The following is a 12,827-nucleotide window of genomic DNA, read 5'->3' as shown; positions in this document are numbered from 1 at the left end:
GTGTCTAATTTCCATTTAGACATTTTCTGACTTTTCTAGTTATCTTTTTGTCCTTGATTGGTTTTTAATGTAGTCATCTTGTGATCAGTCTATATGCAGTGCAAGCTGACCCCCTTAGTGCATTCTCGAGGGCCTTTGCTTTTGCTCTGCCCTCGGATGGACAGCTCTGTCCCACACACTTGCCATGTTATTTTATTTGGTTCAGACCTTAACTCAAGTGTTGCCTGCTCAGTGAGGCCTTCTCTAGCCACTGACCCACTTCTACATCATGTCATTCTGCCCTGCTTTATTTTTTTCTCCTCAGCACTTACTTTCTAATATTATCCAACATTGTGTTCCAAACTGGATAGGAAAAGAAGTAAAGCCATTAGGAGATGTCGGGAAATGCAAGCTGTAGGAGGAGGGAGAAGCAGACTGTGGACTTGGCCTGCAGTGAGATTGCAGAGGAGGGGTACTAGCGAGAATGGCACAGCTGCGACTCAGACCTGCGGTCAGAGATGACGCTGTAAGACTTAGGCCATTAGATCAGTTCTGGGTGATGATGAAATCAAGGGTTACTTAAGGTAGAACAAGGGTGGAAGTCAGAGGGGATCACGTGAATCAGGAAATTTTGAAGCTAATGTTTTGAAGGATTCTGGACATTTCCCAGAATGCTGGTGAGATCTGGGATTAAAAAAAATGTGAACCTTATGACAGAATGTCCACCTGCTGTTCAGAGCTACTTGGTGGAAATGTCCTCTGGCTTCCTGTACTTGGAAAAAGGATTGGCTGGCTTTCCCCCTTGATCCCTTTTGTATGGTTTCCCTGTGTTCAGGGCAAAGGAGGTCAGGGCGGCTGTGGGAAGGCCTGGAGTGCTTTGGGGAGAACAATCTGAATGGAAATCTCCTTGTGTAGTTGAAGAAGGGGCTGGCTCCTTGGATGCACAGTCCTTGTGGAATCCGAGCAGCCTGTGCAGTTACATTCTTGAACGTCAGGATTTCATGGCCTTTTGAGGAATCAGTGTTTCTGTTTGTTTTTTGCTTAGCCCCAAGAAATGTGTCAGAGTTACAAAGTCTGTTTTAAAACCTAACTTTTCACCTAACTGCCTCTACACTGCATTCTTTGGAACACTTTTGTTGCAGAGTTGCAAAATTGCAACATTTTTATCTTTTCATTTGCCTTGATAGACTCCCTATTTCACCTAGTTTAGAAAACATTGTCTTCCACTTCTAAGTAGTGTTTCTTTAAAAAGTACTAACAGCTCACATGGCAGCTCTTTGATTGGCGCTTGACTTCCCTTTTATGCTGTAGTCTTTCCTGATGCCCCTCTGGTATTACAGTGCAAGGGTTTTTGTTTGTTTGGGTTTTGTTGTTTTCTTTTTAAGCTTTTGGATTCAGACATAGTGAAATAACTTAGAGTTCTTGGTTGGCCAGTCAAGAAATTGAGCTGTTACGGCACAACATTGAGCAAAACGTCTTAATTTTTGAAGTGGGTTTACTGTTGCTGTTCGCTTTGCCCTGATTTTGGGGAGTGGTAATATGTTTTTTTATTAAGGTATCATTGATACACAATCTTATGAAGGTATCACATGAGCAACATTGTGGTTATTACATTCACCAACATTATCAAGTCCCCACCCCCACCCCATTGTAGTCACTGTCCATTAGCATAGTAAGATGTCTTACTTGTCTTCTATGCTGTACTGCCTTCCCTGTGACCCTCTTACATTATGTGTGGTAATCATAATGCCCCTTAATCCCCTTCTCCCTCCCTCTCCACCCCCTCCCCTTCGGTGACCACTAGTCTCTTCCTGGAGTCTGTGAGTCTGCTGCTGTTCTGTTCCTTCAGTTTTGCTATGTTGTTATACTCCAGAAATGAGTGAAATTATTTGGTACTTGTCTTTCTCTGCCTGATTTATTTCACTCAGCTCTATCCTCTAGCATTACCCCTCTAGTTCCATCCATGTCGTTGCAAATGGTAGGATTTGTTTGCTTCTTATGGCTGAATAATATTCACACATACAATAATGTATGTATGTAGGGAGTGGTAATATTTTAAAAAAACTCTTTTATACTGTAAAAATAAATAATGCATGTATTACAAGTATTTTATAGCTTTCATCCTCATGTACATTACTCATACAGGGTTTTTCTGCTCGAATGTTCAGTGACACTTTATATCTGTGTTGGGCTCCTGAATTCCTCAGGAAATTGTGTGAGGTCTAAATGAAGGCTAGATATTATCAAAAAGCTTAGGAAAAAATTGCTATTCAATGCCATATTGTTTACAGGGCATCATAAGGAGAGGAAAAACAGAATTACTGGAACGTTTTAAATTTGAAATGTAACTGGAATCTGGAGTAAGCAATAGGACAGGTTTTAAGCTTTGATTAGAAAGTAGAACTATTTTTTTCAGGTTGCACATTTTCAGTAACAGATTTTAGGATCTTTGGATTACAAGAGTCTTCTAATTTTACAGTTGGAAGGGACCTTAGACGTACCATCATGACACGTGTAGTACTTGTATTTTCCTCATGAAAATTTAGAACCTTTCTGGAAAAAATTACCAAACTGAAAGCAATCCAGAGCAAAGGTTGAGGGGTGTCCATTAATACAGGCAGGTGAGTCAGTCCAGCTCTGCTGCTGCCATTGGTTTTCTGAGGACTGACACATTGGCCTCTGGATTCAGTAGTTAAATTGTTTTATTTTTTTATTTAGTGCTATCCATGTATCACTTTGTATTTGAATCTTTGTTAATGGTATGCTTAGGGGTCCTAAGTAAGTCAAAAGGGCTACTTGGTTGTTTGGAAAACAGTGAGTATGAACTTGGTGGATGATTTACAAGTGTCCTGAAGTGTCTAATGTATCTTTTCCTTCTCTTCTAGGAAACTGAAAATGGCCCTTCAGCTATGCTAGGTCTATAATGGGCAGTGTCACGGTTCGATATTTCTGTTATGGATGCCTTTTTACATCTGCGACCTGGACAGTTTTGCTTTTTGTTTATTTCAACTTCAGTGAAGTGACTCAGCCACTTAAGAATGTGCCCGTCAAGGGGTCTGGGCCCCATGGACCATTCCCCAAAAAATTCTATCCCCGTTTTACTCGAGGTCCAAGTCAAGTATTAGAGTCACAGTTCAAAGTGAACAAAATTGATGATATGATAGATATTCATGTTCAAGATCCAGAAAAGGGCAACATGAAATTCTCTTCTGAATTGGGTAAGTGTTATTTGTTTTTTATTAGCAGCATGTATCTAATAATCATTCAAAGTTTAAGTTTAGATATATTTTAAATTATGTGTTGCTCAGGGGATTAGAAATGTGTCATTTTTCCCCACCACTGATGTATTTCATTCATGAACTAGCTGAGGTTTTATGATTTTTGCAGACTCATTGGGGAGTTCACATTCTAATTTGTCCAATTCTAACTTCAGTATTTCATCACAACTTGGGAGAAACTAGTAAGAAAAATTAAGTGGCTGGAAAGAAAGTAGAACCTATGGGGAAAGATTTTTAATTGCTAGCATTATTCAATAAGAGAAAGAAATGGTTGAAAGGTAACAACTACATATAAGGTATTTTGAGAGGCAACCTTAATTAAAACAACATAAATCATTGGGTTTAGAAATAATCTGGATTTACTTATATCTAATAGCATTTCTACGTATGAGAATTAAGGTGCTGGAATATATTTATTAAATGTAGGAGTCTGTAATATCAGTATAAAATAGAAACTTTTCTTAAAAATTTATAGTCTTATATTTGGAAGAAAGAATCTACTGTGTATCTTTTTGAAGACTATAATTCTGGAATACTAGTTTCAGCAAATTTTAAGGGATAAATTAGCCATTTCGATTATCTTTAAACTTTTAAAGAACTTTGATCTTGTTACAGAGGCATCAAATCATAAGTAGCTTAGGAGTAAAAGCATATATTATAGTAAGAGATTTTAAGAGATTGTAAGATCCACAAAATATCTGTTTAATGCTAAGCAGATTCTTTTCATTTGATTATAGTTTCAAATAAATAAAATAAGTTCCTAGGACTTTACGATTTTCTAATGATACAAGGAAACAAACTAATACTTCACTTTTCGTAAAATACACCTTCCAGTCTTTTTCAAACAACCATTAAGACATTTCTAAAAGTATTAATAGGGACATTTCTAGCTATTTTGTTCATAGTCATTTTGGTTAAACTTATAAGGAAGTAGTACTGGGCTTACCGCTGTGAATGGACTTTGTATTTACCTTTCAGAGAAGCAGGGCAAGAACTGTAGATACTCACAGTGACAAACTCAGTCTTGGAACTGAAAAACTAAATACTGTTCGAAGGTCCTAAGGAATATACAGAATATTGTTGTAGCTAGTAAATGAATTCAGCAAAGTTGCAGGGTACATGATCAACACACAAAAACAGTTTGTATTTCTGTATACCAGCAATGAATGGTCTGAAAATAAGAATAATTCCATATACAATAGTGTGGGTAAAATTGCAATATTTCCAGAATCTCTTGCCTGGCTTTTGTACATCTCCATATCAATAGGTGATTGAGAGGTGTGGTGGGGTCCTTTTGCATCCAGGTCGTGAGAGACATGGGCAAGCAGAAGTAGACGACTGCTTGTAGGCAATAAACGGGGTTCTCCCACTTTATTTCTCCCTTTGACTGATTTCAGCTTCAAAAGTTATTTGCCCTGGGCTGGGAACATATTTTCCCTCCAGAGTTACAAATAGCATCACAAAATAAAATATGTAGGAATAAATGTAACCAAGGAGGTGTAAGATTGTACACTGAAAACTGCAACACTGAAATAAAAGCAAACCTATAAAGTGTAAGACATCCTTGGTTCATGGATTAAAAGACTGAACCCTGTTGGGATGTCAGTATTACCCAAAGCAATGCACAGATTCAGTGCAGATCTTATCAGAATACCCATGGCCTTTGTTGAAAAGATGGCAAAGCTGATTCTAAAAATAATGTGGAATTGCAAGGGGCCTGAAACCCAAAACAATTTTGAAAAAGAACAAAGTTGGAGGACTTGAGTATCTGATTTCAAGTTCCTGCAAAGCTGCAGTAATCAAAACGTGCAATACTGGCCTAAGGGCAGACATACAGATCAGTGGATAGACTGAGAGTCCAAAAGTAAATCCTGTGACCTCTAAGGTCAACTGATGTTCAAAAAAGGTGCAAGACCATTTTAATGGGGGAAGGGATAGTCTTTCCAACAAATGGTGCTGGGACAACTAGATACCTTACAAAGGAATGAAGTTGGACCCTTATTTCATATCATACATAAAAATTAACTCAAAATGGGTTTCAGAGCTAAAACCTTAAACCCTTAAAAGAATTCATAGTGGTCAATCTCCATGACCTTGGATTTGGTAGTGATTTTTTAGATGTGATATCAAAAGTACAAGAAACAAAAAATAAATTTGACTTCATTGAAATTAAAAATCTGTACATCAAAAGAACACTATCAAAGAAGTAAAAAAAAGAAAAACCACAGTATAGGAGAAAATGTTTGCAAATCATATTTTTAGCACAGTTCCTTCAGAATATATAAAGAACTCTTTCAACTCAGCAATAAGAAGACAAATAGCCCAGCTTAAAAATGGGCAAAGGATTTGAGAGACATTTCTCTAAGAATATATACAAATGGCCAAAAAGTACATGGTAAGATGTTCAACATAATTACACAAATACAAGCCAAAACTACAATGAGATACCATTTCACACTTGCCAGGATGGTTATAAATTTTCTAAAAAAGGAAAATAGAAAGTGTTGCTAAAGATGTGGAGTAACTGGAACTCTCATACACTGCTGGCATGAATGTAAAATGGCCCATCTGCTGGGGAACCAGTTTGGTGGAGACTGCCCAAAAAGAATTGCAAATAAGTGTTCTAACAAAATATGTACGTGAATGTTCATAGCAGCACTATTCTCAATAGTAAAAGGTGTAGACAACTTAAATGTCCATCAGCGGATGAAGGGACAAACAAAATGTATATCCATACAGTAGGATATTTACCCAGGCATAAAAAGGAATGAAGTTATACCAGGTGCTACAACTTGGATGAAACTTGGAGACCTGAGAAGTGAAAGAAGCAGGACACAAAAGGTCAAATGTTGTGACTCTTTTTACATGAAATGTCCACATCAGGCAAATTCAGAGACTAAAAGCTGATCGATAGTGCTCACCAGGGGCTGGGGAAATGAAGAATGGGGGGTGACTACTTTGATGCATGCTGGGTTTCCTTTTGGGGTGGCATAGATGTTCTGCATCTGGATGTGGTAGTTGTGCAACATTGTAAATGTGCTAAATGTTACTGATGATCAATTTTATGTGATGTACATTTTATTTTACCACAATAAAAAAAGGGGAAAAACTACCAAATTTCCTATGTGAAGAAAACTTAATTTAGAAGGAATTTATATAAATCAGTATAGTAATAGTTAAAAGTGTGCTGATTTCTAAACAGGGGAAAGAACTTGTGAAAAAATAGATTACCAACAACAATTACAAACAAAAAGGTTAAAAATCGATATTCTGACTTAATTTGCACTTATGAGGTTGAACTCTAGGTCCTTTGGCGTGGTGATTAATTGAAATTTGTACCTTTGAGCAGGGGAGAGGGAAAAGTAAGAAGTGATTTTTCTAGTTTATTGAGATATAATTGACATACAATGTTGTATTAGTTTCAGGGGTACAACATAATGATTTCGTTTATGCATATATTGTGAAATGATTTAATATGTTTAGTTAACATCACCTCACAGTTACCTTTTTTTTTCTTGTGATGAGAACTTTAAGATCTATTCTCTTAGCAACTTTCAAATATACAGTGCAGTATTGTTAACTATAGTCACCGTGCTGTACATTACATCCCAGGACTGACTTACCTTATAACTGGAAGTCTGTACCTTTTGACTGCCTTCACCCAACTGCCCTCACTTATCCTGCTCCCCTAACCTCTGGCAACACAAGTCTGTCCTCTGTTTCAATTAATTTGCTTGTTTTTAGATTTCACAAAAAAGTAAGATCACACGGTATTTGTCTTTTTCTGGCTTATTTCACTTGGCATAATGCTGTCAAGGTCCAGCCATATTGTAAATGGCAAGGTTTCCTTCTTTTTTATTACTGAGTAGTATTACATTACGTGCACATGTGCACATGCACACACACACACACACACACACACACACACACACACACTTCAATCATTTGTCAAGGGACATAAAATGATATTTTAGTAGGAAATAATTTTTCATCAGGAGGTTATATATAGTAGAAAATAATCCTTTTAGTATGAGGTAGTTGCCATTGAATCAAGGAGTATTTATTGAGATTCTGATTTGTACAAGGCACTGTTGTAGGTACTGGGTATCAAGCAGTTTTTATTTCTGTTATGTCTTGGATATAACCAGAGTCTGTGCTGTTTCCATCCTTGTATGTTCTTTTGTATTTATAAAAGGATATAGTCCAGCTTCAAAAGTTCCATAGAGAAAGCATAGAAAGAGGTAGTGTTTCCCAGAGTGGATCTGGAAATCTGTGGTCTTGAGGCATCTGTGGTCAAATAAATTAGGGAAGCACTGCATTCTGTACCCCATCCCCTCACATCTGGATCTCCGTAAAATAGTCAGCATCATTAAAGGATCAGAATTGTCCTGACATAAAAAGAAAGGAGAAATCTATCTGACTCTCAAAATCCGGTGTTTCTCTGAATCACTTGACCACGAAATCTTTTTTTCTTTTTAATGTCTATTAATGTCCAGTAGAATTAGTTTTCTTTGGGAAACGCTGGTACATGGGAGACGTTCTGTGAGGAGAGGCTAAAAGTTTGACATGGGAAAGAAAGCAAAAGGAGACTTTTTCATTGTGTGTCAAGGACAGATTTCTGACAGTATCAGAGCAAGAATGTCACATTGTGATGCTGATTATGTCTGTGGAAGAATTTCTTAACTGTGAAGCTGATTAAAGTCTGCAACCGGAGACATGTATAGAAAAGTCTGTCAACAGTGTTTTTTTAGGGAAGGGGTTCATATAAAAACTTGCCTATAATTGGGGCCTGTTGAGGTCCCTGTGGGTTCTGTAATCTAATGCTTTTGGGGAAAAATCATTAAGTTCTCTTTTCTTGGTCATAGGTAAGTTTTTCTCTTGAAAATATTCTTAAAATTGTGGCTAGTGGGTGGTTATCAGTTATCATTAAGGTACACTTGCTTTTTGAGCTAGAATGATAAAAACTTAACTTTAACCTCGTTTTTTGAAAAGGCAACCTAGATTTGAGAAACCTGGCTTTTGGTTACAAGAGGTGATCAGAATATCATAATAGTAATTGTAAGAATCCTTTCCAGACTTAACACACTAATGGTAACTTTGCTCTTTGGCAGGTATGATTTTTAATGAACGTGACCAGGAGCTGAGAGACTTGGGCTATCAGAAACACGCCTTCAACGTGCTGATTAGCAACCGCTTGGGCTACCATAGAGATGTGCCAGACACCAGGAGTGTGGCGTATGGTCCTTACTAGTTCCTGCTCACCCATTCTAGTAGCAGTGCTTTCGGTGCCAACGCACATCATGAGCACGCTGCTCATATTTTGCAGTTAGGCTTCATTATTCAGGATAGTAGAAAACTTAAGGCAGATTTCTACTCTTATTACGCCTGAAGCTATGTAGTCTAAGATTGCCGAATAAAGTTGTAGAGCTTGCTATGTCTCTTGCAATTTAAAATCATATGGGAAAAAGGAAGGAAGTGCTAACTGCATATAATTACATAACCTTCTGAACATAACTTTGTTGTAAATGTTTACTGGATTTGTGCCAAAAGGAATTAAAGTCAGTGTAGAGTTACACCCATCACCTCACTTTTATTTGCAGAGCTTTTCATTCACATGCCTAGTCAGTCAGTCATTCCATGGACTGTTTTGAGCACCGCTGTTTGCCAGACACTGTATTAGGCCCCGGAAATAAACAGAGTAAGACAGTTCCTGGGTCACAGGGCTTAGAGTCTAGCAGGGAAGGTAGGTAAGGAAAGTGGTGTAATTGCGGTAGCACAAAAATGAGGAATTGGTGAACTGGGAGCCCCCAGACCGAAGTGGTCAGGGAGGCTATGCCAAGGGTGCTGACTGAGCGATGATGCAGTACTCCCTGTTCCCACGCACAGGGGGTAGGCTGAGGCATGAAGCTGTGTGGTTTGTCAGAGGGACTGACACAAAGCATGGAAGAGTGCTTAGAGGATGGAGGTTGGCAGGGCGCAGCCAATGGAAGGTTTTGTATGCCATGCAGAAGAACGTGGAATTAAGGATTTTGTTCTCTAAGTTAGTGGCTTTTTATTGTTGTTGCTTAAAGCTACCTCATCCTTCTTAACATATCATTGCTCACATGGAAGCCCTTCCAGTAACGTGATACAGTTTGTATGATTGGACAAAAAGTGAAATTTTCAAATACAAAGTTTTATATTTTTGTTCAAAACCTCATTGAGGTGAAGCGGGATGTCTGCTTATGAGTGCTGCATTAAGAACTTGCAGTGGTTTCTGTAAAAATAATACATTGTTATGTAACCTCTGTACAAAAAAAATTCATTTTTTAAATTAACGTTGACCTAAAAATAAGCAAACTAGCAGGTATCAGAGGGTGAAATTATTAGTAAAATGTAAAACTCTGAAGAAACTACGTTGTTCTTTTAAGTGCGTTTTAAAAAACTGTTGTTATAATGTAAGAAAGAGGCTAAACAAGGGGAAGTTAATGTTTAGTGAATAATAATCTAAAACATTCAAGCCTTTTAAAATGTTGTTATTCCCTCACCATCCGTCTTTGCAGATGTAAAGACAGATCTTACCCGATGGATCTGCCAGTTGCTAGTGTTGTTATTTGTTTCTACAACGAAGCCTTGTCTGCCTTGCTCCGGACAGTGCACAGCGTCCTAGACCGCACGCCAGCCCGGCTTCTTCATGAAATCGTTCTTGTGGATGATAACAGTGACTTCGGTAAGGGATGCTGTAATATGGGATCGGGGCGGTGGTCACTATCGCACTGATCACATCAGCAGAGCTGACATTTTGAATATGTGGTGGAAGAAATTGCAGTGGAGCCAACCACAGATAAATGCCTGGCCATTCATTTTGAGGAAACGGCATATCTTTTTAATCTGTTTAGAAACAGCTACCCAAATTTAACCCTTGAAATTCTTCCCTTGGCCTATCTTTAAAAAAAAAAAAAATCTTTATTTCAGTATAACTATGGATTAGTCAGTAAGTTACAAAGAGGTCCTTGTGTCTCTTTACCCAGTTTCCTCCATTGGTTACATCTTACTTAACTGTGCTACAATATCAAAATCAGGAATTTGACATGGGTACAATATGTGTGTGCAGTTCTGTGTCATTTTATCCCATGTGTAGATTCCTGTAATCCCCACTGCAGTCAAGGTACTACTCCATCACCCCAAAGATCTCCTTCATGCTACCCCTCTATATTCAGCCCCCTTCCCTTGACCCCATCATCCCATAACTCTGGCAACCTGTATGATATTCTATTTCTTTTTTTCTTTTTTTTCCGCTTTATGATTTTGTCATCTCAAGAATGTTATATAAATGGAATCACATGTGGCCTTTTGAAACTGGCTCTTTTCCCTGGGTATAATGCCTTGGCTTTATCTAATAAGTCTGTTATACCAAACGTCCCCAGGTAAAAGTGGATTGCATTCTGATAGCTCCTTGATGATCTCTTAAGGCCATCACTTTATGGTTCAGTACATACTGTATGCACGTTTCTGTAATTCAGCATAGACTAGTCCTAAGAGTGCTGTCATGTGCACACAGCAGGGTGGAAGGCTTTTTATTTATGCTAGTCATTCAGTTCTCAGCTACCTTGAGAGATAGGTTGTAGGTTGTATTCCCATTTTACAGAGGTGGAAATACTAAGTAGTTTGCTCAAGATCTCATAGCTGTTAAGTGGTGGAGTTGAAATTAGAACCCTGGTCTAAGAGCTGCAAGCCATCTGCTTTGGATATATCTGTGTACATGTCTCATGTGGTTTGAATAATTATTGGCCTCTATTTGCAGATGATTTGAAAGGAGAACTAGATGAATATGTCCAAAAATACCTCCCTGGAAAAGTTAAAGTAATAAGAAATGCAAAGCGTGAGGGATTGATTCGAGGAAGAATGATTGGAGCAGCCCACTCTACAGGTATAACTTCCCATTGTGTTTTCTTGGTGGGTGTTGAGTGACAAGGGCTCTGTCCTTGGAGCCTTTGCTGACGGTGCAGAGGCCTGTGAAAAGTGGTGTCTTAGATGGGTGCTGCCAGCAGGAGGAATGAGGCTCGTTCAGGGTGGGAGAGGTCTTCTCAGAACTCCGACCTGCCATCCTAAAGCACACACTCCTCGGAGGTGAATGCCAGTCCCACTGATGTATTTTCATAGTGGCCCTTACTGTTCATTATCGCCCCCAAGTCATTTTATGTCCTGTTCATCTTATATAAGGAGAGTCCAAACCAAAATACAGCTGAACTTTTGTCATTTTTTCAATACACAGTTTAAAATATATGTTTGATTTGAATTATGCCAATACCTCCTGAAATATGAGGCATACCACTGGTGCATCATGATTTCATTTGGGTAAATGGACATAATATTAAAAATTGATTTATACAAGTATAAAGGTAATTTCTTTAACATTCCATCTCAATCCTTCTGATTCTATCAAAGATAAAGTCTCCACCATTACTCATCTATCTTTAAAACCTTTCTAATATGCACCATTCTTCCTTTTAAATAGAAAGAAAAGGTGTCAGATTCAGTCTTCTGCAGAAAAGGTACCTGGTTAGTCTCCAGGTACCTTATATCAGTTCCATTGTATTTGTTTTTATGGTCCCCTCTGTGAAGTTGGTCATCCTGATTTTCATATATACTTTTGATCAAAAAAATTTTTTTCTCTTTAAATGAGTTAAAATAAATGAATCAGTTAAAAAATACTAGGTATATAATATTGCAGGTAAGTGCATGGATATGGCAAAAAAAAAGAGTCATGATGGTAATTTGAGAATTCCAGAACTTTGGGGGTCATTCCTGAGTACTGACAACAGCTCCTACCTTCCTGTACAGCACCCTCCTCGAGATAACCAGTCACTGGGGTTTGAGGTGGTTGGCACTGCTTGCTGCCACCACCACCCCTGTGTACTCGCTGTCCCATTTTCTGGGTTTAGTTGGAACTTCATTTTTAGAATCTTTCTTCCTTCCTTTCTCTTAAACCCACAGTAAACTGGAGTAATTAGCATCCAGTCTGCATTCATATGCAGATTGAATTCAAGGTTTATGATTTTTCTTCTTTGGAATTCTAGTCAAAAGCCTGCTGAATTGAGATAGAAAATTGTGGGGAATGACAACACTATACCATTTGAAACATTTTACTGTTACAATATTACTGAGACTCTTTTTTTCAGATAGTAAGAGGTGCCTAGTTTTTTCTTTTCTGGTCTGCTGGTCCTTGTTCAAGTACAGTTTAGGATCTGTCAGAAGCCGGTTTTGGTGAAGTTACTCTCAGGTTCAGTGCAAGTAGATATATATAATCTTCATTTAGTTACTTTTCTCAATTATTACCAATTTAACATTTTAGAATTGAAAGCTATGAATACATGTTTTCCTCGAAGGAACCTTGAGTGAACTGACTTCACGTCACATTGAATAGTATACAGGCTGAACAGTTTTGCCTTTCTGTATTAAAAGGAGTCTGGTGAGCTGTGTACAGACATTGCACTTACATGTCTGACTCACTGTCATCACGGAGAACTTTCTTGCCTGAGGTATTTCTGCTGTCATTACCTGAAATAGGTAATAGGTGCTTTTAAAAAA

At 38.0% G+C, this 12,827-nt stretch overlaps 1 protein-coding gene across 8 annotated transcripts in view; it reads left to right on the top strand.

Moving 5' to 3' along the window:
* The window catches only part of GALNT11 (polypeptide N-acetylgalactosaminyltransferase 11), a 58,895-nt gene that overhangs the window by 32,320 nt on the left and 13,748 nt on the right, over positions 1–12,827 (top strand). For 6 of the 8 annotated variants that reach the window (XM_036999352.2, XM_036999351.2, XM_073238184.1 and 3 more), the window contains 4 exons: positions 2,865–3,197; positions 8,369–8,492; positions 9,800–9,966; positions 11,041–11,166. In XM_036999352.2, coding sequence (XP_036855247.1) covers positions 2,903–3,197; positions 8,369–8,492; positions 9,800–9,966; positions 11,041–11,166 — 712 coding nt within the window. In that variant the 5' untranslated portion in view covers positions 2,865–2,902. Of the gene's footprint in view, positions 1–2,616; positions 2,758–2,864; positions 3,198–8,368; positions 8,493–8,519; positions 9,298–9,799; positions 9,967–11,040; positions 11,167–12,827 lie in introns of those variants that run through there. The other 2 variants (XM_017661540.3, XM_036999353.2) reach the window with 2 other exon arrangements.

The sequence above is a fragment of the Manis javanica genome, chromosome 6 (genome assembly GCF_040802235.1).
Source record: "Manis javanica isolate MJ-LG chromosome 6, MJ_LKY, whole genome shotgun sequence".
Lineage (NCBI taxonomy): Eukaryota > Metazoa > Chordata > Mammalia > Pholidota > Manidae > Manis > Manis javanica.
This window is presented reverse-complemented; position numbering and strand designations above follow the sequence as displayed.